This window comes from Anolis carolinensis, unplaced genomic scaffold (genome assembly GCF_035594765.1).
Source record: "Anolis carolinensis isolate JA03-04 unplaced genomic scaffold, rAnoCar3.1.pri scaffold_12, whole genome shotgun sequence".
In the NCBI taxonomy this organism is placed as follows: domain Eukaryota; kingdom Metazoa; phylum Chordata; class Lepidosauria; order Squamata; family Dactyloidae; genus Anolis; species Anolis carolinensis.
This window is the reverse complement of record NW_026943823.1, coordinates 14,459,531-14,484,022: the sequence shown is the minus strand read 5'-3', so window position 1 is coordinate 14,484,022 and position 24,492 is coordinate 14,459,531. Positions and strand designations below refer to the sequence as shown.

Genomic DNA, 24,492 nt, shown 5'->3' with positions numbered 1-24,492 from the left:
AAGCAGGGACAGCCCTGGTGAGAACTCGGGAGTTAAGGCAGGCCATGAAGCCCAGGTGTTGCCCTCTGGGGCAGGCAGAACCCCCTCTCCTTCCTTCCTTCCTTCCTTCCTTCCTTCCTTCCTTCCTTCCTTCCTTCCTTCCTTCCTTCCTTCCTTCCTTCCTAATAATAATAATAATAATAATAATAATAATAATAATAATAATTTTATTCTTGTACCCCACCTCTTGTACCCCACCTCCATTTCCCCGTGGGGACTCAGGGCGGCTTACAAATGCAGAACAAAAGTACAATAACATCAGGAGCTGAACAACAACGCAAATGAAAATTTAAAAAGACATAAATAAAATGACAACCATTAATAAAACACAGGTTAAAATACAGCAATAGAGTCATAAAAATGGACTGGGCAAAAGTGCACTAAGTCAGACTTGTAAACATGGTGGAAGTTAAAGTGCTATAAGATCATGGGGGAGAAACCTTTAAAAGGGGGGTGGACCCTGAGACTAGTATGGGAAGTTTATCATTGCAAATAGGCAGTACTTATTGAAAAGCCTGAATGAAGAGCCATGTTTTCAGGCTCTTCCTGAAGACTTTCAGAGTGGAAGCTGCATAATTTCCTTCCGTCCTTCCTTCCTTCCTTCCTTCCTTCCTTCCTTCCTTCCTTCCTTCCTTCCTTCCTTCCTTCCTTCTTCCCTCCCTCCCTCCCTCCCTCCCTCCCTCAGGAATCCCTTTAAAATGCAGGAGTTGACCAGGGACTTGGGGGGCTTAGGGGTTCTATTTTCATGACCCCTAAGCTCTGGGCCTTTTGGTGCCCAGCAAACACATCCCATTCCTGGCAGTGCCCCCTTCCTAATACCCCTCATTTCTGTGGCGACCAAGACAAAGACGAAGGCTCAGGGAAGCAGGGGTTCAGAAGAGCGAGAGGGTGCAATGTTCACTGAGTGGTGTGAATATCAGGAGGAACTATGAGGTCCCACACGTAAGGAGCCAGAAGCTAGTAGCTAAGTTCCCAAAATTTTTCTTCAAGGACATGGATGACAAATAAAAGGGATCAGGCTCATTCTGATAGAATGGAAAATTCCAGGAAGGGGGCTGGAAAATTTGAGAAGGAGCTGTGACCCTAAGAATATCAGTCTAAACATCAAAAAGTGGGGGCAGGACAGACGGGGAGAGGATGGGCCAAGAGATCTTCGACTTAAAACCCTACCTGCTAGTCTATCAATTTCCCATAAAGGTAAAGGTAAAGGTTTACCCTGACATTAAGTCCAGTTGTGACCAACTCTGGGGTTGGTGCTCATCTCCATTTCTAAGCCAAAGAGCCGGTATTGTCCATAGACATCTCCAAGGTCATGTGGCCAGCATGACTGCATGGAGTGCTGTTACCTTCCTGCCAGAGCGGTACCTATTGATCTACTCACATTTGCATGTTTTCGAACTGCTAGGTTGGCAGGAGCTGGGGCTAACAGCGGGCACTGATTCTGCTCCCGGGATTTGAACCTGGGACCTTTTGGTCTGCAAGTTCAGCAGCGTAGTGCTTTAACACACTGTGCCACCAGGGGCTCCAATTTCCCATAATGAAGGCTATTTTCTTGTGTAGAGCATCCTTGACAGGCTCCCTTTCCCCCCCTCATTCCCAGTCTCTCCCTCTTGGCTTTTGGGGCCCCTTCACCTGGCTCCCCTCTCAGGCCAGGCATGTGTTTCAATGCGCTGGAAGCATCATGGAACCTCCTTCCCTCCCAACGCGCCCCTCGCGCCACCCAAATCTAATCCCCCCGGGTTCAATCCCATCTCATCTCTTTCCCCAAATCTAGTTTCGCCTAATCTCTCGCCTGATCTGTGCTGATCCCATCCCTCTAATCTACCTAATCTGCTGCCTGCTTAGGATGCTCTCCCTCCTGGCTGCGCCAAGAGGCCCAAGGCAAGGCCCACGGAGCAAAGTCCGGAGGAGGGGGTGCACTGGACATGGACCCCTTTCCTGGAGCCAGGGCCTGCCTCCCAAGGGCACCACCTTGTTGGGGGCTAGCCAGGGATTCCAGCCTCCAGGTTGTTCTTGAAGACATCCAACACAGGTACAGGCTCTCTCTTTGCCTTCCTGTCTTTCTCTGTGTGTGGCTAGATCTGTGCGCATAGAGGGAGAGCCACAGTTTTATTCTGATGATACTCCGCTCTCTCATGCCAGGCCTCATCTGGATGATGGAGCAGAGTGCTTTTTGATGTTTCACAGGATAGAACAGGGGTCCCCAATCTAAGGCCTGGGGGCCGGATGCGGCCCATCGAAGCTATTTTTCCAGCCACCACGGCAGAAGAGCAAAGGGGGTTGGGCTAAGTGACCCAAGGGGTCTCTTCTTCTCTTACAACCATTATTATTATTATTATTATTATTATTATTATTATTATTATTATTATTATTATTACATTGAGGCTGGGTGGCCATCCGTCAGGGGTGCTTTGCTTGTGCTTTTGGTGCACAATGGCAAAAGGGGGTTGGGCTAAATGGCCCAAGGGGTCTCTTCCAAACCTCTTTATTATTGTTGTTGTTGTTGTTGTTGTTATTATTATTATTATTAATAACATTGAGGCTGGGTGGCCATCTATCAGGGGTGCTTTGCTTGTGCTTTTGGTGCACAAAGGCAAAAGGGGGTTGGGCTAAATGGCCCAAGGGGTCTCTTCCAATCCTCTTTATTATTATTGTTGTTGTTATTATTATTATTATTATTATTATTAATAATAATAATAATAATAACATTGAGGCTGGATGGCCATCTGTCAGGGGTGCTTTGCTTGTGCTTTTGGTGCACAATGGCAAAAGGGGGTTGGGCTAAATGGCCCAAGGGGTCTCTTCCAACCCTCTTTATTATTGTTGTTGTTGTTGTTATTATTATTATTATTAATAATAATAATAATAATAATAATAATAACAACAACAACAACAACATTGAGGCTGGATGGTCATCTGTCAGGGATGCTTTGGTTGTGCTTTCGGTGCACAAAGGCAGAAGGGGATTGGACTCAATGGCCCAAAGGGTCTCTTCCAACCCTCTTTTTTATTGTTGTTGTTGTTGTTGTTGTTGTTGTTGTTATTTATTGCTCAGTGGCCAACTATAGTCTGGCCCTCCAACGGTCCAAAGGATCGTGAACTGGCCTCCTGTTTTAAAAGTTTGGGGACACCTGAGATAGAACATAAACCAGTGGATGAGGATGACAAGGAAAGCGCCTCTTGGCAGGAAAAGCTGCCCAGAGGTGGGAGGCAGGAAGGGAGGGAGGGTGGTCCCCGTGGGTGGGCTCTGGACCCTCTTCCTGGCCTCAAAGAGCAAAGAGGGCAGTCTCTTCCACCATCTGAGGGCCCTTGGGCTGCTTGGCCACTATTCCAAAGACTGGTTGGGCAGCCTGTCCTTTCAGGTCAGCAAGCAGCAAGGAAGGACAGTGACAGCGGGAGCACTTTTAGCTAAACCTAAGGTCCCCAAATCCATTTAGCAGATCAGAGCTACTTTGAGTTTTTGCAACATCATCATGATCTTCAACATCACATTCTAGATGTTAAAAAACTTAAGTGGGAGCAAAAAGATGACGCTGCATTGGGGTGGGGGGAAGGCCAGCACAGAGGTGAAGATGCATCAGCAGATTCAGGCAAGGCAGGAGGGGGGGGGGGTCCCTGTACAATGGTTGCGCTCAGTGGGCATGTGCATACACACTTAAGAAGAGCAAGGCTCCTTCCCGCCTCCTGGCAGGTGAATGGGGGCGAATGAAGGTGGCCCTATGTCCTGGGCTGGGGGCCGAGCACCTGGTGAGGGAGGCAGAATGGCCGCTTGGTGTGGGATAAACCAGCAGCTATCAGGGATGCCTTCACTGGTCCCTGCTGTGATTTTCTTAAGATGCCACTGTATTTGGAGTGCCATCAAACAGACTTGCTGAATAAATATTGTTCTACTCTGATCTGACACCAACAGAAACCATTTCGGTTGGAGGTACAGTAGAGTCTCACTTATCCAACACTCGCTTATCCAACGTTCTGGATTATCCAATGCGTTTTTGTAGTCAATGTTTTCAATACATCATGATATTTTGGTGCTAAATTCTTAAATACAGTAATTACTACATAGCATTACTGTGTATTGAACTACCTTTTCTGTCAAATTTGTTGTATTACATGATGTTTTGGTGCTTAATTTGTAAAATCATAACCTAATTTGATGTTTAATAGGCTTTTCCTTAATCTCTCCTTATTATTCAACATATTCACTTATCCAACATTCTGCCAGCCCATTAATGTTGGATAAGTGAGACTCTACTGTACATCCATTTCGTGACTTCAAAGACCAAGAAATTGTGCTTTGACTTGATTTGTGGAGTTCCTTTCTTTGCACCAATGCCCATCTCTGTTGCCGGAGTAGGAAAGTGGCTTTGTGTCAGGGAATCTGAGCTGTTAGGCTCAAAATAACCCTCATTTGGGGTCAGAGCCGGCCCTAGATATATTTCAAGTGTAGGCACACAGAATTTTGGTGCCCCCCCCCCCAAAAACAATCACTGAAAAATAAAAGCGTTGGATAGCGAAAATGTTGGATAATAAGGAGGAATTAAGAAAAAACCTATTAAACATCAAATTACATTACGATTTTACAAATTAAGCACCAAAACATCATGTTTTACAAAAAATCAACAGAAAAAACAGTCTTGACTGCGCCCCCGTATGTTTGGCACCCGAAGCGACTACTTAATTCGCCTCATTGTTGGACTGGCTCTGGTTGGGGTGTAGGTAAAGGTAAAGGTTTTCCCCTGACATTAAGTCTAGTCATGTCTGACTCTGGGGGTTGGTGCTCATCTCCATTTCTAAGCCAAAGAGCTTGTGTTGTCCGTAGACACCTCCAAGGTTATGTGGCCGGCATAGCAAATGGCCACATGGCCAGCTAAGGGCAAAAAAGCTTAAAAAGGAAGTTGCCTCACAGAATTCCATTGCTACATCATCAAAGGGTGGGCCGGGGGGGGGGGTGTCGGGGAGAGTAGACAGTAGCTAACAGGAGAAGGAAAGAGAAAGCCCTTTTGGGGAAAAATGCCTAGGAATGTGGGGAAAGGAATCTCTCATCTTAGCCCTGTCTCTAGCCTAGCTACTCTTTGAGGACTGGAAATTGGATGACACAAGAACTCCACACTTTGCCTTCCCCACTCCAATCCTCCACCCTCTCTTTCAAGAGGCCGATGCAATTGTCCCAAGTGAGCAGATGGTGCTAGAGATCATGAAAGAGCAGAGATCATCCAAATTGCAAAAACAGATTTATTTCATGGCAAATGATGGAGGGATGCACATTCAGCAGTGGCCAAAGTACAGGGAGAAATATGGCTGAGAGAAGGGAGCTGCGTGTGGAGACCTGCGTGGGAAAGGGTGCAGCCGGGGACAACGCCTCGTGAGTGACAGGGCGGCGGATCCACCGCAGGCCATGCTGCCTCCTGTGCCTCCGCTCCCTGTTCAAAGGCCTGGGGGACTGCAAAGGGGGGGGGGAAGAGAAGAGGGAGGGGGCCTGGCTCTGGGGGGCCTCAGCTGTGTCCGCACCTGGACCAGCCCCCTCCCAGCTGTGCTTCTCCCAGGCCAAACACCTGGCCACCTGGGCCCGCAGAGGAAGGAGGAGGAAGAGCACCCTCCTTGCTGGCACTGCAACTGGCAAAGAAGCAGTGGCATCCTAGGAGAAGAGGAGGAGGAGGAAGAGGAGCAGCTACATCAGCCACTTAGAGGGGATAAGAGTCCTCCTGGGCACATTTTGCTCCATGCCCTCCTAAACCTGAAGCTGGCCCTGGTTATAATAAAGCAATGAGGGAAAGAACACAATTCATGGCATTGGTGTGTGTTCCTGAAGAAAATCACAATAAGCTATTCCAGAGGAAATATTGGAGGCATCTTTAGTTATCGTTTAGAAAAAGGGAATTCCTCTCTTGTCCACTTATTGTGTTCCTGAACACAATGTGCAGCAGCATAGTCAGGGGTCTTGCTGACTCTTTCTGGAAAGATGGCACCTTTCGAAGCAGACATGGAGGCAGAGGGAAGGGGGGGGGGGTTGCACGACACTTGCTCCATGGACAGCAGTGCGGGTGACAAAGGGCTGGGGACCTGCATGGCCCATGGCACCCCACTCCCAACTGAGCCCTCCCAGGCAGGCCATCAATGATACACCCATTCCATGCTTCACACCCACGGCTTTGCTCGGCCCCATCCAAGGCGCCTGTGCAGATGCCAGTGTGCCAAGGATGCCAGCGTCGCCAGGCTCTCACCCCTGCTTCCCAACACCACACAAGGCAAACATTCTGAATGAATTAAACATGACACTTCATTATTCGGATCATATTCCGCAGTGTCGGAGCCCATCTCCCGGGCCTTGATGGGATTTGCTCTCCGAAAGTGGGGCCCAGCTGGCCCTGTCAGCCTCTTTCCTGCCTCCTGCATCTCTTCTGGAGACAGGCTTTTAATGTGACACTTACTCCAAAAGTCTCTCTTCCTCAAAACATTTATTTGTAATTTACATTAGGAGTAAATGTTAATGGGATAAGGCTGGGAGCAAACTGGAGCAGCTTGTAAGGTTTAACGTAAAGGCAACCTCCTCCCCTCTTCCCCTGCAACCCTGCTGGGGCCAGAGCCTTAGCTGCTGGGCTCTGCTTTTTCCAGAAAGACCCCAACTGAGTCTACCTGCAGGGGGAAGGGGGAAAGGAGTCCCCAAACCTCACAGCTTCTCCCCATTTTCTCTACTTCCCCCATGAACCGCACACTCCCTCAGCCAGTAAGACCCATGCCATGCACACTTGCAGTCACGGACCTCAACAGTGCCAGAATGGAGCATAAAGGGGTTGTGGTTGCATGGCTTCCCCCTCTTCATGACCTGATGGCCAGCCAGCCTTGAAAGGAAGGGATACCTCCTCCCTTCAGGAGATGTTTCCAGGACAGGAGTGCAGAGGATCTGTGCGGAAGGCCCTCCTGTACCAGCAGAGGGTTGGGCTGGATGCTCTCTGAGGTCCCTCTCTCACAGCCAGGTGGATAACACAGTGACCGCCCCCAACTCCACTGGCCCTGTCTTGTTGCCCCCAAGCAAGTCCTTGCCAAGGGAGCTAGAGATAGAGGTAAGCCATCCAGTAGACAATATTGAAGAGCAGGAAGGCGGTGGGGAAGAAGACCCGAGAGTAGGAGTCTAGGCGGGAGATGTGGATACGGAGGTAGCCTTCGCGCCAGGCGCCCGTCCGGCAGTCCTCGATGCAGCAGAAGAACCGCCGGCACTCCTCCCCTTCAGCGCAGGAGCAGGACACGGCTGGGTCTAGTTCCTCGCTCTCCTCCTCCATGTCAGGTGGCCAGGTGACCAGGCTGTTGATGTGGATGGCCGTATAGGAGGGCACTAGGTGGCCATGACCGGTCAGCTGTGAGGAATGAAGGTGGAGAACAAGTCAAGGGAGGCAGACAGGCAGTATTGCCGAGAGACCCCAAACCACCCAGGTTTTGAGCTGGTGGGGCAAGGGATGGGACGGACTACCCTAGCTCCTCCCTGCTCCTCACTCACCAGCCTGGTCCCCCCTCGACTGTTGCTGCTCTGTTGATGGCTGCCGCCGCCACGATTAATATTTCGGCTGCTTGGATTATGGTTGCTTCTGCTGCTGCACAGTGGTGGAGGCTTCTTGTTCCCCACCAGGTAGTTGAGAGTGGCATATTCCATGAGGGCGGCAAAGACAAAGATGAAGCAGACAGAGACAAAGAGGTCCATGGCCGTGATGTAGGAGACCCGTGGCAGGTGCTTGCGGGAGATGGTGCTCAGCGTGGTCATGGTCAGCACGGTGGTGATGCCTGTGTATGTTTGGGGGGGGGGGGGAATAGACAGCAGGTTGAGCAAGGTGGACTCGGTCCCCACTGGTTTCAGCATGCATCTCAGTGAGGGAGAAGGAGAGGGGCAGCTAAGCAAGAAAGCCCAAGTGACCTGGACTGGACTTGCAGGCCATCCCAGTGATGTTCTTCTTGGCCACTGTGGCTGCTGTGCATGCCTCATTGGAACAATGGCAGAGTTTGGCCAAGGAGTCCTTCCTGGCCTCAGGAGCCCTGATCCCCAAAAGAGGCTCCTGGAATCATCCAGGAGAGGCCAGTGAGGGGCCAAGGGGGCACTGTACAACCCCCCCCCACCCCCTCCCTCTCTTACCAAGTGAAGTCCGGGCCGGAGTGGAGTCCCTCTTGATCCAGAAGGAGACCCAGGAGAGGACCACGGTGAGGATGCAGGGGATGTAGGTCTGGATGGCAAAGTAGCCCATCCTCCTGCTCAGGTCAAAGGAGACCGTCATGACCATGTAGTCTCCTAGGAGGAAGGGAGGGAGCCACAGATACTCAGGGACACAGTCCAGACCAGCCACCCACCACAACAGGCCCCATTCTGATCCAGCCTGACTGCCTCCTGGGCCTCAGTGTTGGGAAACTAACAATCTTGCATGCACATTGAAATCCTTTTTTTCTACCAAGAAATGTAGTAGTATTTTCTGTTCATGGGGGGGGGGGGGGGAGGTTCTGTGTGGGGAGTTTGTCCGAATTATATCATTGGAAGGGTTCAAAATACTCTTTGATTGTAGGTGAACTATAAATCCCAGCAACTACAAATCCTAAATGTCAAGGTCTATTTTCTCCAAACTCCCATTGGGCATATTGAGTATTCATGCCAACTTTGGTCCAGATCCAAATTACAGTTATGAAGTAGCAAAGATAAAGTAGCACTTTATCTATGTTTTGAGTTTACAACCTATGATGTGCACTTTGCTAATCTACTATTACAACCTCACTGTTTTTAAATTCTATGTTTTTAATAAGTGTGTTTTTATTCTTTTTGGTTAATGTGCAAATATTACAATTGGTGGATGTTATTGTTTATTGATGTATTGTATATTGTTATTGTTTTGTATTTGATATTTCTGTGAGCCGCCCCTGAGTCCCCTCCAGGGGAGATGGTGGCGGGATACAAATAAACTTCTTCTTCTTCTTCTTCTTCTTATTATTATTATTTTATTATGACACAGCAAACAAGATAGATATGCTGGATTTCATATCTTCTTCTTCTTCTTCTTCTTCTTCTTCTTCTTATTATTATTATTATTGTATTGTTGGGTGTCACCATAACATGAGGAATTGTATTAAGGGGTCGTGGCATTAGGAAGGTTTAGAATCACTACTCTAGCTGTTGTCTCAAGGCATCCTGAGGGTCCTCAGTGGGGAAGGCTTCCCTGGAGGGTGTCTGCTCCCATGCTACTTGCTGTCCCTTGCTCACCGCACCTCGCCATTTCCTTGCTTGACCCAGGCCTCTTGCCTGGATGCCCATCTCCAAGGAGAGGCCTCACCTGCCCCTGTCCGCAGAACCTCGGACGTGTTCCTCAGGCCGATGAAGTCAAACTGATAGAGCCTCCAGGTGCGCTGGTCGGAGACTTCGATGGAGTACCTCCTCCAGCGATAGATGATCTCCTCTCTTGGGTAGCCATCTGGGAGGGAGGGAGGACAGCAAGGGGGAGGGGCAGCAAAGGGAGGCACCTGTTACCCATACCTCATCCGGCGGGGGGGGGGGGGGCAAGGTGGTGGTGGAGGGGCCCTTGGAGGTGCTTTCTTTGCCCCATCCCTGCTCTTCCTTGGGCCTCGAGGGAGAAGACTGGGGAGGGGGGCAGGCAGAGTGCTTTCCCAGGCAGAACAGGGATGGGGCTCCCGGCGAGTTTCCTGCCCGGTTCATCTGCAAAGCGAAATGTCAGATCTACTTGGAAGCGGCAATTCTGATGCCTCTGAGAGAGATGGGTTGGGGAGGGGGGAGACCTCCCAGCGCCACTCCACTGTGCTTATAATTAATTGCCAAGTGAGCGTGGCGTGTCCTGTTAATTAGCCAAGATGGGCCCAGGCGAAGGGGGGGGAGAGGGGGGGGAACAACTGTGCCACTGATGCTGTTATTTCAAGGATGAGTATCTTAGTGATTCAGGGGGCCTGAAGCCCTGGAAAGGAGGAGGAAATAGCTAGCAGCCCCTCTCCAATTGGAAGCCAAGAGGAGGCCTGCCTCCTTGAAAGGGGCTAGTAGTGGTGGGTGCCTTCTAGTCCTCCTTTTAGTCTTTCCTGAAGTGTGCAGTGTGTGAGCACATGGGCCTATGGATGTCACTTGCTGTGTGCATGGAGGGAGCTTTTGTTGCCTCACTCCTCAAAGAAGAGGCCCCAGGGAACAGAATGAGGGACGATGCCTGGCTCGACAGCAGTACGTGTGAAAAAGATCATGGAGTCCTCGTGGACAACAAGTTAAATATGAGCCTACAATGTGATGCGGCTGCTAAAAAAGCCAATGGGATTCTCGCCTGCAGAAATAGGGGTATAGCATCTAGATCCAGGGAAGTCATGCTCCCCCTCTATTCTGCCTTGGTCAGACCACACCTGGAATCACACTGTGTCCAATTCTGGGCACCGCAGTTGAAGGGAGATATTGACAAGCTGGAAAGCATCCAGAGAAGGGCAACTAAAATGATCAAGGGTCTGGAGAACAAGCCCTATGAGGAGCGGCTTAAAGAACTGGGCATGTTTAGCCTGCAGAAGAGAAGGCTGAGTGGAGACATGATAGCCATGTACAAATATGTGAGGGGAAGTCATAGGGAGGAGGGAGCAAGCTTGTTTTCTGCAGACTAGGACATGGAACAATGGCTTCAAACTACAGGAAAGGAGATTCCACCTGAACATCAGGAAGAACTTCCTCACTGTGAGAGTTGTTGGGCAGTGGAACTCTCTCCCCTGGACTGTGGTGGAGGCTCCTTCTTTGGAGGCCTTTAAGCAGAGGCTGAATGGCCATCTGTCAGTGGTGCTTTGAATGCGATTTCCTGCTTCTTGGCAGGGGGTTGGACTGGATGGCTCATGAGGTCTCTTTCAACTCTACTATTCTATGATTCTATGAACAGAAATGCCTGGTAGGGCTGTAAGGCTGCACCTGTAACTCACCCCCATGTTCCTTCTTTGCCTTGGGTGAGGTGGCTGCAGAGGGAGGGCTTCTCCTCAGCCATGGACGACTGGAAGTGACCCCCCCTCCCTCATCATCCTGGGCAAGGTGGCCATTCAGCTGGCTTCTGGCCAAGGTCCCCTCCCTCCTCACTTCTTTCATGGGGAGTGGATTGGTTGGCCCCAAGATGGTGGTACTCACAGCTGGAGAAGACTAGAGGGCAGGAGTGGGTGTCCATGGGGAAGTTCTGCAGCTGGAGAAGGCATTCAGCTTCGATGGTCAGCCTGGGGGGAGAGGGAGACGTTTGTTGGAGAGGCGGCCATTGCGACTGCTGTCCCTGTCCCCACACAATCTGTTAAAGCAGGCCCACCTCACAGCTCAATCCAATGCGCAGCCCAGACCAGCAGATGGCCTGGCCTCCAGCCATTACTTGGACATCCTTCTCAGCCACTTCCATACAAGGATGGAGTGAGAAGCTGAGCCCTCCTCCCTATTGGAATCCAACCCCACACTGCTCAAGACTGTGGTCCCAATGGGAAGCAGATAGATAGAGATAGAATCAAGCTAGGCCGAGGGAATTCCTTCCCCCTCATTCCTCAGTGCCTGTTGTTGGTCTGTTTTCTCTCACTCTCTGTCCTTTCTCCTCCCATCCTAATTGAATTCTTCAGGATGCATCTTCCTTTGTTTTAAGACTTCCCGTTCATTCCTTCCTTCACCTCCTTTTCATTCTAAATCTTTCTCTAGTTGTGTGTAGATGAGAGAATGTAGTTTTTAGAGGTTTCACATTTTGTTTGAACTTAGAAGTCATGGGGCCAGAGAGAAAGCTTAGACCCAATCTTTTTCTACCAAAAAATGTAGTTCTTATGTTTTAATAAACCTTTAAAAAAATTTAAATTGAACTTTACATCTTGCTTCCTTAAGTTTAAGAATTCTTTACAGCATGTTTCTCAACCTAGGGGTCGGGACCCCTGGGCGGGGTCGTGAGAAGAGTGTCAGAGGGGTTGCCAAAGACTAGTATTTTCTGTTGGTCATGAGGCTTCTGTGTGGGAAGTTTGGCCCAATTCTATCATTGGTGAGGTTCAAGGGGCTCTTTGATTGTAGGTGAACTATAAGTCCCAGCAACTACAACTCCCAAATGTCAAGGTCTATTTTCCCCAAACTCCACCAGTGTTCACATTTGGGCATATTGAATATTTGTGCCAAGTTTGGTCCGGATCCATCATTGTTTGAGTCCACAGTGCTCTCTGGCTGCAGGTGAACTACAACTCCAAAACTCAAGGTCAATGCTCTCCAAACCCTTCCAGTATTTTCTGTTGGTCATGGGAGTTCTGTGTGTCAAGTTTAGATCAGTTCCTTTGCTGGTGTAGTTCAGGATGCTCTTTGATTGTATGTGAACTATAAATCCCAGCAACTACAACTCCAAAATGACAAAATAATTCCCCCCCAACCCCACCAATATTCAAATTTGGGCGTATGGGGTATTTGTGCCAAATTTGGTCCAGTGAATGAAAACACATCCTGCATATCAGATATTTACATTACACGTCATAACAGTAGCAAAATGACAGTTATGAAATAGCATCAAAACTAATTTTATGGTTGGGGGTCACCAAAGCACGAGGAACTGTATTAAGGGGTCATGGCATTAGGAAGGTTGAGAACCACTGCTTTACAGCCACTTTATGCTGCCTTCGCTTGCTGTGAGCTGAATGTTCAATGCTAAGTATTCTCTTTGTACTTTTAAAAACTCTGCTGTTTTGGGGAAAATGTCCTACCTAACACATAAGCTGAGCTCCCCTCCGCCCTATTGCTCAGCCTGGACACCCCCCCCCCTCCTTCTGTTGCCCATTGAGTCTTTAGTCCTCGGGGCACCTGAGGGTGTAGAGCACTTTGCCGTCGCTCCAGATCCGGAGGAGCTGGTTGGGGGTGGTGATCCAGTGTGAGTCTGCTCTCTTGGAGTTCCGGAAGAAGGTGTCTGGGATCCAGATGCGGCTGACCATGTTGGTATTGAGGGTCAGCGCCTGGAGGGAGCTGTTGAAGCGCAGGCGCCGGTCGTACCAGGTTTGGGCAAAGAAGATGTCAATGGTGTACTCCTGTGGGGGAAGAGAACATGAGAGCAGGATGATCAGAGGCCTCGGAGAAGGGGCACATGGGATCAGGTGCTATGGATTATCTCCATCAGAGGAGGGCCAGTGTCAACAATGCCTCCTTGTTGAGCCACCATTCAACTCTGGTCGGGATCCAGGGCATATTCCCTTGCTCTCCTCCACATCAGAAGCACAGAGGACCTCACCAACTCCATATGGTGGGGAGTGGGTGTTCTCAGACCTGGATCTCCTGCTCATGGGCCCCAGTTAAGGCCACCCTACAATCTGCCAGTTTGTGTAGGGGGCTTGAGCAGGGACGTCTGTGGCACCTTGCCTGAGACAGGGCTGCTAAGAAGGGGGCCTATGACATGCTTCCAGGCAAATGGAGTCTCCATGTGGTGAGAAAAAGCAGGGAATAATAATAATAATAATAATAATAATAATAGACATTGACAAAATTACGATCTGCCAACTGCAAAAGGCCACCCTACTGGGATCTGCACGCATCATCCGAAAATACATCACACAGTCCTAGACACTTGGGAAGTGTTCAACTTGTGATTTTGTGATACGAAATCCAGCATATCTTTCTTGTTTGCTGTGTCATATAACAACAACAACAACAACCATCTGTCAGCTGCAAAAGGCCACCCTACTCAGATCTGCACACATTATTCGCTGATACATCACACAGCCCTAGACACTTGGGAAGTGTCCGACGTGTGATCTAATACAACAGTCAGCATTGTGGTCTTGTTTGCTGTGTACTAATCTTGTTGTGTATCAAACAACAACAAGAACAACCACAACAACGAAGCCAGAGGGACACTTCATGGTGAAGTCGGGGGGCAAGAAGGCCCAGGACAAAGCCCTTCGTAAGTGTGCCAGATTTGCAGGAAAGGGGGCTGCAGGCAGAGAAGAGTCCCATGTGGCTTAATCCACTCTGTGCACACATCTCCCTTTCACTCCAAGTCTCCGCTGGGTCTCTGGCAATCTAGATGCACATAACTCATTGGAAATGTGTTACTAAATGCAACTCAGTCAAAACACACAGGCAGAGTCCATGGCCGCTTTGACTCTTGGTATGTTTCACTGCTCCTTACAATGGCAACAATCTGATTTTCTTTCCCTCCACAATCTGCCTTTGCAAGAGGGGGGAAGCTGGCAAGAAACAGAGTTTACACGGACTCCCAAATCCACCCTCCCCTTTATTCAGAGCAGGAATGCAGAGACTGAAAGCAAAACAAGCCTTGGGCACAAAGAGGAGACCAGGAATTAACGCTCCCCTGGGCTTTATGTAGGATAGGAAGAGATGAGACCGGGCAGACATGACTGAGATGGGGTTTTATTCTGTCTATGCCAAAATGGATTTGGAGCCCTGGAGCTTGGCCTCCTCCTAGTGTGGTTTCCCATGGAGAGACGGTACCTGCTGCAGACTCCACGCCTCGACTCATGTGGGGCCAGGAGAAGGGAGGGAGAAAGGGGGGCAGGTGGCACCAAAGGGCATAGGGACACACACACACAAACACATGGCCTTGGCAGACTGAGGGCATCCCCCATCCTAGACTGTGCTGTGAAGCCCACCTTGAGAGAAGTCCCCTGCAAATGGGCCAAGCAGCGCAGGCTCAAAAGGTCGCAAATCTTTGTGCTCCCCCACAACCCTTTCTGTTAATTCTGCATTATCTTGAAACTTGCTGCGGCAAAGAGAGATTTGTCTGCTCTAATTTGAGGGTCACTTTTACAACACCCCTGCCCTTCCATTGCATTGAGGCCGCATCGTTCTTCCTTTGGCAACTAATCTCTCTCCCTCCCTTCCTCCACATCATCCGCACCGGACCACGATGGCCAAGATGCATCTGTTTAGCTCCGCTCAGCCGTCCTTGCCTGGGGGACTCAGAGATATCCTTGCACTGAGACAGACGTGACATCAACCAGGTGCTCCTCAGAGGAGAACAACAACCTGCTGGCTCTCCAGAAGGTGAGGCTCTCGTCTTAATGAGGACAGGAAGGCTGGACTCCCCAGGTGAGCAAGGCCACTGCAAGTGCAGTGTGGGGAGCCACGGCTATTGACCAAGATTGTGCCTTCAAGTTCAAATGGGACAGTCAAGGTGGACTCTTTATAAGGAGAGAAGGTGGCTGAGCTGGGCTGAGGGCCAGATTCCTGCCCCCAAAGGGCTCCATTTGGATCCTTAGGAGGCCTCCCAGGCACCGCCCATGCCTCTCGGCTGCCTGGGACCAGGTCTGCTCAGCTCCTGCCTTCTGCTGGGTCCTAATCCTGGCCTCCCTCCCACCTCTGCCACAGCTGCCACCGCCATCACCGTCTCCTCCACCTCCTCAGCTCCAAATCTGTCACCTTCGTCACGCAAAGATTCCATATTTAGGTGATTCTGCTGCAACCCTTCAGAGCCAGGCCACTCCTGCCTTTTGTCCTCATACTTTTCCTTCCCATGAAGCAGTTTGGGGAATACGAAAGCATCCCAATCAAGAACAGGAGGAACATTGAGGCAGGGGGGGGGGGGAGGTGCGGGCAGAGGGGTCACCTTCCTTCCTCTTCTTTGAGAAGACACAAATGTGTCCCTCCCCTCTGCTTTCTGTGCTGCTCCACAAAGGCAGACAGCCCTTCATTAGGATGCATTGCAGACATCCCTTCCACGTCATTCGGCATCCAAGGCTGGAGGGGGTCTCCTTGTGTGCAGAAGGAACTTGGAGGCTCATTGCAAGTGAGCAACAAAGGGCCTGAGGTCCTTACCGGGAGGGGGGAGGGTGAAGAGGGCTCCTCTGCCCCTCCAATGATCCTGCCAGGAGAGGAGTAGAGGATGTGTCCCTTCCACCCCAATAAGTCCTTGGCAAGGACTTCCCCATTGTGAGATCTGTGTATCCAGCCACATCCTCCACCAGCCCCAGCTCAGAGCCGCAATGACGCAGTGGGTTAAACCCTTGTGCCAGCTGAACTACCGACCTGAAGGTTGGGTTGCTGACCTGAAGGTTGCCGGTTTGAATCCGCGAGATGGGGTGAGCTCCTTCTGTCAGCTCTAGCTTGCAGGGACATGGGAGAAGCCCCCCAGCTATCACATCCTGGCGTTCCCTGGATAACGTCTCTGTAGATGGCTAGTTCTTTCACACCAGAAGTGACTTGCAGTATGCTCTCAAGTCGCTTCTGACATGATTTAAAAAACCCAGCTCAGAGAGACTGGGCAAGGTATGCTATGAGGCAGAGAAAGTCCCATCTACTCTGAATCCCATGAGCCCAATGGACCTAACACACCCAGCAAATAAATCCAGTCCTCCCTGAGCTCTTTCTCTAATCTTGGGCAAGATAGACAGACAGATAGACACACATGCACAGCTTTCCCAGAAAGCTCCACTCACCATGTGGATCACAGAAACCGGCCCAATGCTGTTCACGTAGATGTCAACGTCAATGAAAGTGGGCTTGACTACCGAGAGGAAAGGGGTCCAGAGAAAGAGAGAGAGAGAGAGAGAGAGAGAGAGAGAGCGAGAGAGAGAGAGAGAGAGAGAGAGAGATTGAGAGAGAGATTGGAATATCAGCTGGGGAGAGAGGGGGGACCTGGACAGCCTTTTGAGACATTTTTTGCCACTTCTATGCAAAAATACCTGCACCCAGGGCAGCTCACAGAACCCAAAACAACCTAACTGCACAAACAAAATGCCCAGCCATGAAATGATTGCAGCAATGGATGCACAACCATTTTAAAGGTCCAGTTGTCTACTGCGTATTTCTACAAAGTCCTCAATGCTTGCAAGCCAGTGAACAAGGGGAGGAGCCCTGCTGCCTCATTCAGGGGCCACCAAAGTGGCACCCCTCATCTACTTCTGCACTCTTCCCATGCTTCTCCTCCTCACTTTGCCCTCTGTTTCATCAGAAGAGCTCCCTTCCACCATGCATGAAGCCTCCCCAAAATGTCCTGTGCCACTTTGGGGACCTTGTGCACTGTGTGCTTGGCATTTGTGGAAGGAATTAATTTTTGGAGATGCACCCCTCCTGCTGTCTCCAGCAGTTTGGGATCCCCTTCTTAGAACTCACCATAAAAGCTGCCCCCTCCCCACCCAGCAGTTGGTGTCTTGGGGAGACAGAGGGGGGAGCACTTACTGCCAACATCCGGCCTCAGCTTGTTGTCGTAGTTCTGGAGCAGAGTGTTCAGGATGCGGGTGGCGTCGGCCTCCTGCGCTTTGGGCGCCAGGACCCAGGTCTTGTTTGTGCTCAGGTAGTCATAGTCATAGTCCTCCACGTTCTCCCCCCTGGAGGAAAAGAGGGGCACATGGGCACCAAGGTCAATGGGGAGGAGGTCCTGCCTGTGGTGCAGAAAAGGGGGGCAAGGGAGCCTGGGAACCTGAGGAAGAACTGCCATCCAGAGCATGTGGTTCTGGGTCCAAGGGCTCAAGGAGAGGCTGCTCCCTTTCCCTCCTAGGTCCCGACTTTTCATCCCTCTCAGAGAAATGTGGGCATTTGGTCAGAACTGATCTCCTTTGTTGTGAAGGGCTGGCCCACAAGACATGCTGCACTCAGTGTGTGTGTATGTGTGTTTGTTGTGGGCCTTTTCCAGCCTGCCCAAGCACAAGGTGGCCACATCCCTCCAAGACACACACAGAGAATGGGGACTCTGGTGTCTCTGGGCTCAGAGTCACGGAGAGGCAGCCTGGTGCCTCCCTCACTCTTCTCTTTCCCAGGTATCAGGTGTGACACCTCAGCTCCTGCAGGCACCAAGCAATTAGGAAGGGAGGGAGGGCTGCCTGGCGCCCGCTAATGGAGATGTCACCCACGAAAAGCTTTTTGCCACCGAGAGCAAAGTAGAGCGAGATAGATGGTGGCACTCGGAGTGTGAGCAATTCAGCCTAGCAACCTGCACAAAGTGCGGTGCCGCTCCCACCAGGTATCTGCTCCTGGCAAAACATCCTTGTCGAGGAAGCTGCCCTTTTGCCCAAGAAATGGAGCCCATGAGTGGGGCTCTTTCTGAGCCTGTGTGCAGGCGTGTCCGTGTGTGTGTGTTTGTGTAAGAAAGAGAGACAGGGAGAGCAGGAGGGAGAAGCAAGGCCTTTGCGGTGGCCTGAGAGGAGCAGGAGAGCCAAGGGACCTGTCAGCCCCATTATGCCAAGGTCCAGAAGAGGACAGATGGGATTTGACGTCCCCTCCCGGGGCAAAGCTTGACATTCTCCCAAGAGCGCTGCAGTGTCAGCAGTCCCTAATTGTATTTGGCGAAAGAAGGACACCCGGCCTTCTGTTCCCAATTACGGTGCAGAAACAGACAGAAAGAGAAAGGGGTGTCCCATTGGCAACAAGGGAGACCTGGAAGGGTCTTTCTGCATTCCAACAGGGGTCCTCTGGCAGGAAGGACATTTCCTTCAACTTCTGTAAGGCTTCTATAAGACCTTATTATCTAGATAGCGAATATGAGCCTGGTTCTGGTGTGTGCTGTGGAAGCTTTAAAGCGAGAGAGCGGAAGGGGTGCTGGCACCTTGGTGGCCCTGCAGGGCCCTACCTCCCTCTTTCCAGAGCAGGGTAAGAAGCAGCAGAGGCCTCCGACTCTTTGAACCCTCTAGACTCCTGCTGTATCTTGTTTACCCAAAACATGCTGCAGAAATGAGACTCCTGCTCTTCAATGGCTTGCTGAGCAATGGTTTTTAAGCAGAGCCACAGGACAGAGGAGTGACCTGGTGATGGTGATCAGCATGGTTTGGTATTTCCAGCCCTTGCAGGTCTCTTGTGCCTCCTTTAGAATCATAGAATCCTAGAGTTGGAAGAGACCTTGTGGGCCATCCAGTCTAACCCCATTCTGCCAAGAAGCAGGAAAATCTCATTCAAAGCACCCTCGACAGATGGCCATCCAACCTCTGTTTAAAAGCCTCCAAAGAAGGAGCCTCCACCAACTCTGGGGCAGAGAGTTCCACTGCTGAACAGCTCTCTGACATAGTGAGAATGTTCTTCCTCATGTTCAGGGGGAATCTCCTTTTTCCCCCCTGTAGTTTGAAGCCATTGCTCCTAGTCTCCAGGGAGGCAGAAAACAAGCTTGCTCCCTCCTCCCTATGACTTCCCCTCACATCTTGATACATGGCCTTCATAGTGTCTCCTCTCAGCCTTCTCTTCTGCAGGCTAAACATGCCCAGCTCTTTAAGCCACTCCTCATAGGGTTTGTTCTCCAGACCCTTGATCATTTTAGCTGCCCTCCTCTGGACACATTCCAGCTTGTCAACATCTCCCTTCAATTGCATTGCCCAGAATTGGACACAGTGTGATTCCAGGTGTGGTCTGACCAAGGCAGAATAGAGGAGTAACATGACTTCCCTCGATCTAGGCACTAGACTCCTATTTATGCAGGCTAAAATCCCATTGGCTTTTTTAGCTGCCGCATGACATTGTTGGCTCATTAGTTGCCCATGAGAACTCCAAGATTTTTTCACACGTACTGCTGTTGAGCCTTCCCAGTCTCTTGCCATTCTCAGCCCTTCTCGGAATATACCAGGAATGTGGACTCAGTGAAAGACCCTGGAAATGCCTCGGGGCTCCTATTGGGTGTCTAAAGTGGCTCCACGGAATGGAAAGGTCAGGCCTGGGGCAAGGCCTCACCCAGAGGCCAATTCTCTCTCCTCTGGTGCTCTCAGAAGCCCCCCCCCCCCCCTCCTGACACACACACACCAGGCTACAGAGGCCTCCATGGGCTTCACTCTGCCAGGAAGGCCCCTCTGCAGGCAGCAGATAAGGCCCTCTCTGCACCAGGGGAATAAATAGGGACAAATCTGACACTAAAACTGGGATTACCCCAAAACCACTGGCAGAGCATTTCAAGCTTTCTGGGCAGCTTTTCTCAGACTTCAAAGCAGCAGTGTTTGGACCAAAAAAACAAATCACAGGAGGAATGTGAAACCGCAAATCCTCAGCTTCTGCCCCAGGCCTGTCTGCCTGCCTGCCTTCCCCCCTTTGTTCCCCATAGCTCCACGGCCTGAGCTGGACTGCAGACCTATCCTGAACCTTTGTCCCTTGGACGACCCTTAATGACTCTCCTCAAAGAGGTACATCTTGCCTCTCCAGCACAATTTGCATCTCCATGTTTCCCACCCTCTTTCCTGCCCCGGTTTGGAAAGGACTCCAGGGAAGGGGTTGCTGTGAGTATTCTGGTCTGTATGACCATGTTCCAGAAGCATTCTCTCCTGATATTTCACCCACATCTATGGCAGGTATCCTCAGAGGTTGTGAGATATGTTGGAAAGTAGGCAACTGGCGTTTTTATATCTGTGGAATGTTCAGAGTGGGAGAAAGAACTCTTGTCTGTTGGAGACAGGTGTGAATGTTGCAATTAGCCACCATGATTAGCATTGAATCGACTTGCAGCTTCAAAGCCGGGCTGCTTCCTGTCTGGGGGAATCCTTTGTTGGGGGGGGGGGGTTAGCTGGCCCTGATTGATTCATGTCTGAAATTTCAGTTTTCTTAACATTGTTCTTTATTCTCTGTCCTGATTTTAGATTGTTGTTTTTTTTAACCAAAACTGGTAGCCAGATTTTGTTCATGTTCATGGTTTCCTCCTTTCTGTTTAAATTGTCCATATGCTTGTGGATTTCAATGGCTTGTGGATTTTATTGGCTTGAGCATTTCAATTGCTTGTGGATTTCAAGCATGTGAAATCCATAAGACTGTGGATAATTTCAACAGAAAGGAGGAAACCATGAAAATGAACAATATGGTCTGACTGACCATATTTTTAAAAACAGAGAAAATTCCAGACATGAAACAATCAGGGCCAGCTAACAAAAGATTCCCCCAGGCAGGAATCAGCCAGGCCTTCAAGCAGCAAGGCTATTCAATGCTAATCAAGGTGGACAACTGAGAACACTCACACCTGTCTCAAACAGACCTGAGTTGAGTTTCTGTGAGTTTTCCAGGCTGTATGGCCATGCTCCAGAAGCATTATTTCCTGATGTTTCACCTGCATTTACGGCAGGCATCCTCAGAGGTTGTGAGGTTTGCTGGAAACTAGGTAAGTCAAGTTCACAAAAGGTAAAGGTTTTCCCCTAAGTCCAGTCATGTCTGACTCTGCGGGTTGGTGCTCATCTCCATTTCTAAGCCGTTGTCCGTAGACACCTCCAAGGTCATGTGGCCGGCATGACTGCATGGAGTGCCATTACCTTCCCCCTGGAGTGGTACCTATTGATCTACTCACATTGGCATGTTTTCGAACTGCTAAGTTGGCAGAAGCTGGAGCTGACAGCGGCCGCTCATGCCGCTCCCGGGGTTTGAACCTGGAACCTTTCGGTCTCCAGCTCAGTGCTTTTACACACTCCGCCACCAGGGCTCCTTATGTGAAGTTCATATATCTATGGAATGTCCAGGGTGGGAGAAAGAACTCTTATCTGTTGGAGGCAAGTGTGAATGTTGCAATTGGCCACCTTGATTAACATTGAATAGCCTTACAGCATCAAAGCCTGGCTGCTTTCCTCAGAGGTTGTGAAGTCTGGGAGTTTTTTCCCCCATCCAGAACATTGCACTGATATATAAAGTCCACTTGCCTAGCTTCCAAGGGATCTCACCATCTCTGAGGATGCCTGCCATAGATGCAGGAGAAAGGTCAGGAGAGAATGCTGCTGGAACATGGTCAGGCAGCCCGAAAAAGTCACAGCAACCCATGCAAGCCTTCGACAACACCCCAGGGAAGGCTTTTTCTGCTGGAAAGCACGGAGGATGGGAAGGAGCTTTTATGTCCCATTATCCCCCAGGCAACGGGCGACCTCACATTTGTGCAATGCATGTATGCATTCGGAGGAGGCTTGACGTGCGCAAATGATGACTGGCAGGTCCGGGAGGGGAGGGGAGGGGGGAGGGGGAGAGGGAGGGGTCCACGTGCCGCCGGCCACACCTCTCCTCCCCCTCCCCCCTCCCCCCACTCAGGACCACTCCGCGGCGCGTGGGAGGGGGCCGTCACGGGGCCGGCGTCGCCTCATTCTGTCACGGAGCGCTCTCTCATTCCCTCTCTTTCTCTCCATCTATCTCTCTCTTCCTCCTCCGCCCCATCTGTGCTCTTCCCCGACGGGGAGGGTCCTCCTCCGCAGAAGGAAAGAGACCCTTCCTCCCCTTCCACGGGGCTCGGTGTCTTGAGAGGGAACGGGGGCTTCGGAGGGGGGGCAACGGGCAAGGTCGAAGAAGGGAGACCACCCGCCCGGCTCAAGGGTCCCGCTGGAGCCCTTCCCTCCCGCTCCCTTCCCTTCTCGGACTCACCTGCTCTGGACGGCCGGGGCGAGGACGAGGCAGAGCAGAAGGGCGCGGGCGCACATCCTCCGCCGCCGGAGCCCCCTCCCCGCCTCCCCCTCCCCCTCCTCCCGCAGGACATCCGGGGCCCCTTCCTCCTCTTCCTCCTCCTCTGGGGCTCCTTCTCCGCCGCGTCCTTCCCGGGCTCAGCCTCAGGCAGCGGAGAGAGGCGGGCGAGAAGCGAGGAGACGAGAGGAGAGGAGAGGAGAGGAGCCCACCTGCGGAGCCGCCGTGCGAGGAAGGAGACGAGAAGGAGGAAGAGGAGGAGGGACGGGGAGGCGCCCGCTTCCCGCCCAACTTGAGCCTTCCTCTTCCCCCTCCCCCTCCTTCTCCCAGAAGCAGAGACTCCTAGAGTTGGGCCATCATCCAGTCCAACCCTGTTCTGCCAAGAAGCAGGAAAACCGTCTTCAAATCACCCCGACAATGACCATCCAGCCTCTGCCACACTCTTCGCCCTCCTCGCCTTCTCCTTCTCTCTTTCCTGCTTAGCTCTGAGCCCCCTCCTCTCCTTGGTCCGCCTTCGAGGGGCTTTTTTCCCCCCGTGTCACGAGCAACTTGAGTCGCTTCTGGTGTGAAAGAATTGGCCGTCTGCAAGGACGTTACCCAGGGGACGCCCAGATGTATTTGATGTTTTTACCATCCTTGTGGGAGGCTTCACTCATGTTTCCGCATGGGGAGCTGGAGTTGACAGACGGTATCCCAGGTGATAAAAGCCTCGTGACTTGAAGGTCGGGTTGCTGACCTGAAAGCTGCCAGGTTCGAATCCCACCCGAGGAGAGTGTGGATGAGCTCCCTCTATCAGCTCCAGCTCCATGCAGGGACATGAGAGAAGCCTCCCACAAGGATGGTAAAACATCAAAACATCCGGGCGTCTCTTGGGCAACGTCCTTGCAGATGGCCAATTCTCTCACTCCCGAAGCAACTCCGGTTGCTCCTGACACGAAAAAAAAAAAACCCTGCTCCCTGGATTCGAACTGCCAACCTTCCGGTCAGCAGTCCTGCTGGCACAAGGGTTTAACCCAGGCATGGGAAAACTTCAGCCCTCCAGCATGGAGCTGAAGCTGATAGAGGGAGCTCATCCGCGCTCTCTCCGGGTGGGATTCGAACCTGGCAGCCTTCAGGTCAGCAACCCAACCTTCAGGTTACAAGGCTTTAACCCATTACGTCACCGGAGGCTACAACAGCCCTTCACCCGCCAGACCCAGAAGCCCCCCAAGAGCAAGGCTGCTCCCTCCTTCGGGGTCTCTCCTCCCTCCAGGAGGGCTTTCGGGGGCGCCCCTCCCCCTCCCAGCCTCCCCCCCCCCCCAGTCCCTCCAGGGGGTCTTTCAGGGGGCGCCCCTCTCCTCCCCCCACCCAGCCCCCTTCCTTTTCCCTCCCGCCCCCTCCCTTCGTGGGTGTTGTTCTTCACAGTTCGGTTCTTTCGCTTCTTTTTCTCTTTTTTTGCTGTAACAATATTCTCTCTCTCTCTCTGGAAAGGTTTCGCCCACTCCCCTGTGTTCTGGAGGCATTCGCACTCACTGTGTCACGTGATTGGTTTTATATATCCCAGAGAAGAAGATATATGTACATACACACACACACACATACATATATACTCTAGCTTGGGTACCCCGCGGTGCCCGGGTTATTTGAAAAGGACATAGTTTGTTTTGTAGTGTTAGGTAGTATCATTTAAGGTAAAGGTTTCCCCTGATATTAAGTCCAGTCATGTCCGACTCTGGGGTTTGGTGCTCATCTCCATTTCTAAGCTGAAGAGCCGGCATTGTCCATAGACACCTCCAAGGTCATGTGGCCAGCATGACTGCATGGAGCGCCGTTACCTTCCCACCGGAGCGGTACCTATTGATCTACTCACATTTGCATGTTTTCGAACTGCTAGGTTGGCAGAAGCTAGAGCAACAGCGGGCGCTCACTCCACTCCTGGGATTTGAACCTGGCACCTTTCGGTCTGCAAGTTCAGCAGCTCAGTGCTTTAACACACTTCGCCACCGGGGTTCCTTTTATCATTTACTTACATTATTTATTAGAAAAAAGCCACTCTTTGATTTTGTTTTTTATGAAAATACATAACGATGTAAGTGAACTACAATTCCCAGAATAGTGTGTTAATCTTCCCCAAACCTGGCCTGTATGCACAGCTGGCCATGTTGGGTCTGTGTGCCAAGTTTGGTCCAGACCTGCATTGGTGGGTTTCAGAGGGT

General features: G+C 51.1%; 1 protein-coding gene across 1 annotated transcript; it reads right to left on the bottom strand.

Moving 5' to 3' along the window:
• Positions 1-5,253: 5,253 nt before the first annotated feature.
• gabre (gamma-aminobutyric acid type A receptor subunit epsilon) lies at positions 5,254-22,887 on the bottom strand. Its single transcript, XM_008119217.3, has 9 exons — positions 22,262-22,887; positions 17,150-17,298; positions 16,408-16,475; positions 12,824-13,044; positions 11,153-11,235; positions 9,339-9,476; positions 8,159-8,311; positions 7,532-7,812; positions 5,254-7,391 (listed from the first exon to the last, which is right to left on the bottom strand). The coding sequence occupies exons 1-9, from the start codon at positions 22,315-22,317 to the stop codon at positions 7,089-7,091; spliced, it is 1,452 nt and encodes a 483-aa protein (XP_008117424.1). The 5' UTR covers positions 22,318-22,887; the 3' UTR covers positions 5,254-7,088.
• Positions 22,888-24,492: the final 1,605 nt, after the last annotated feature.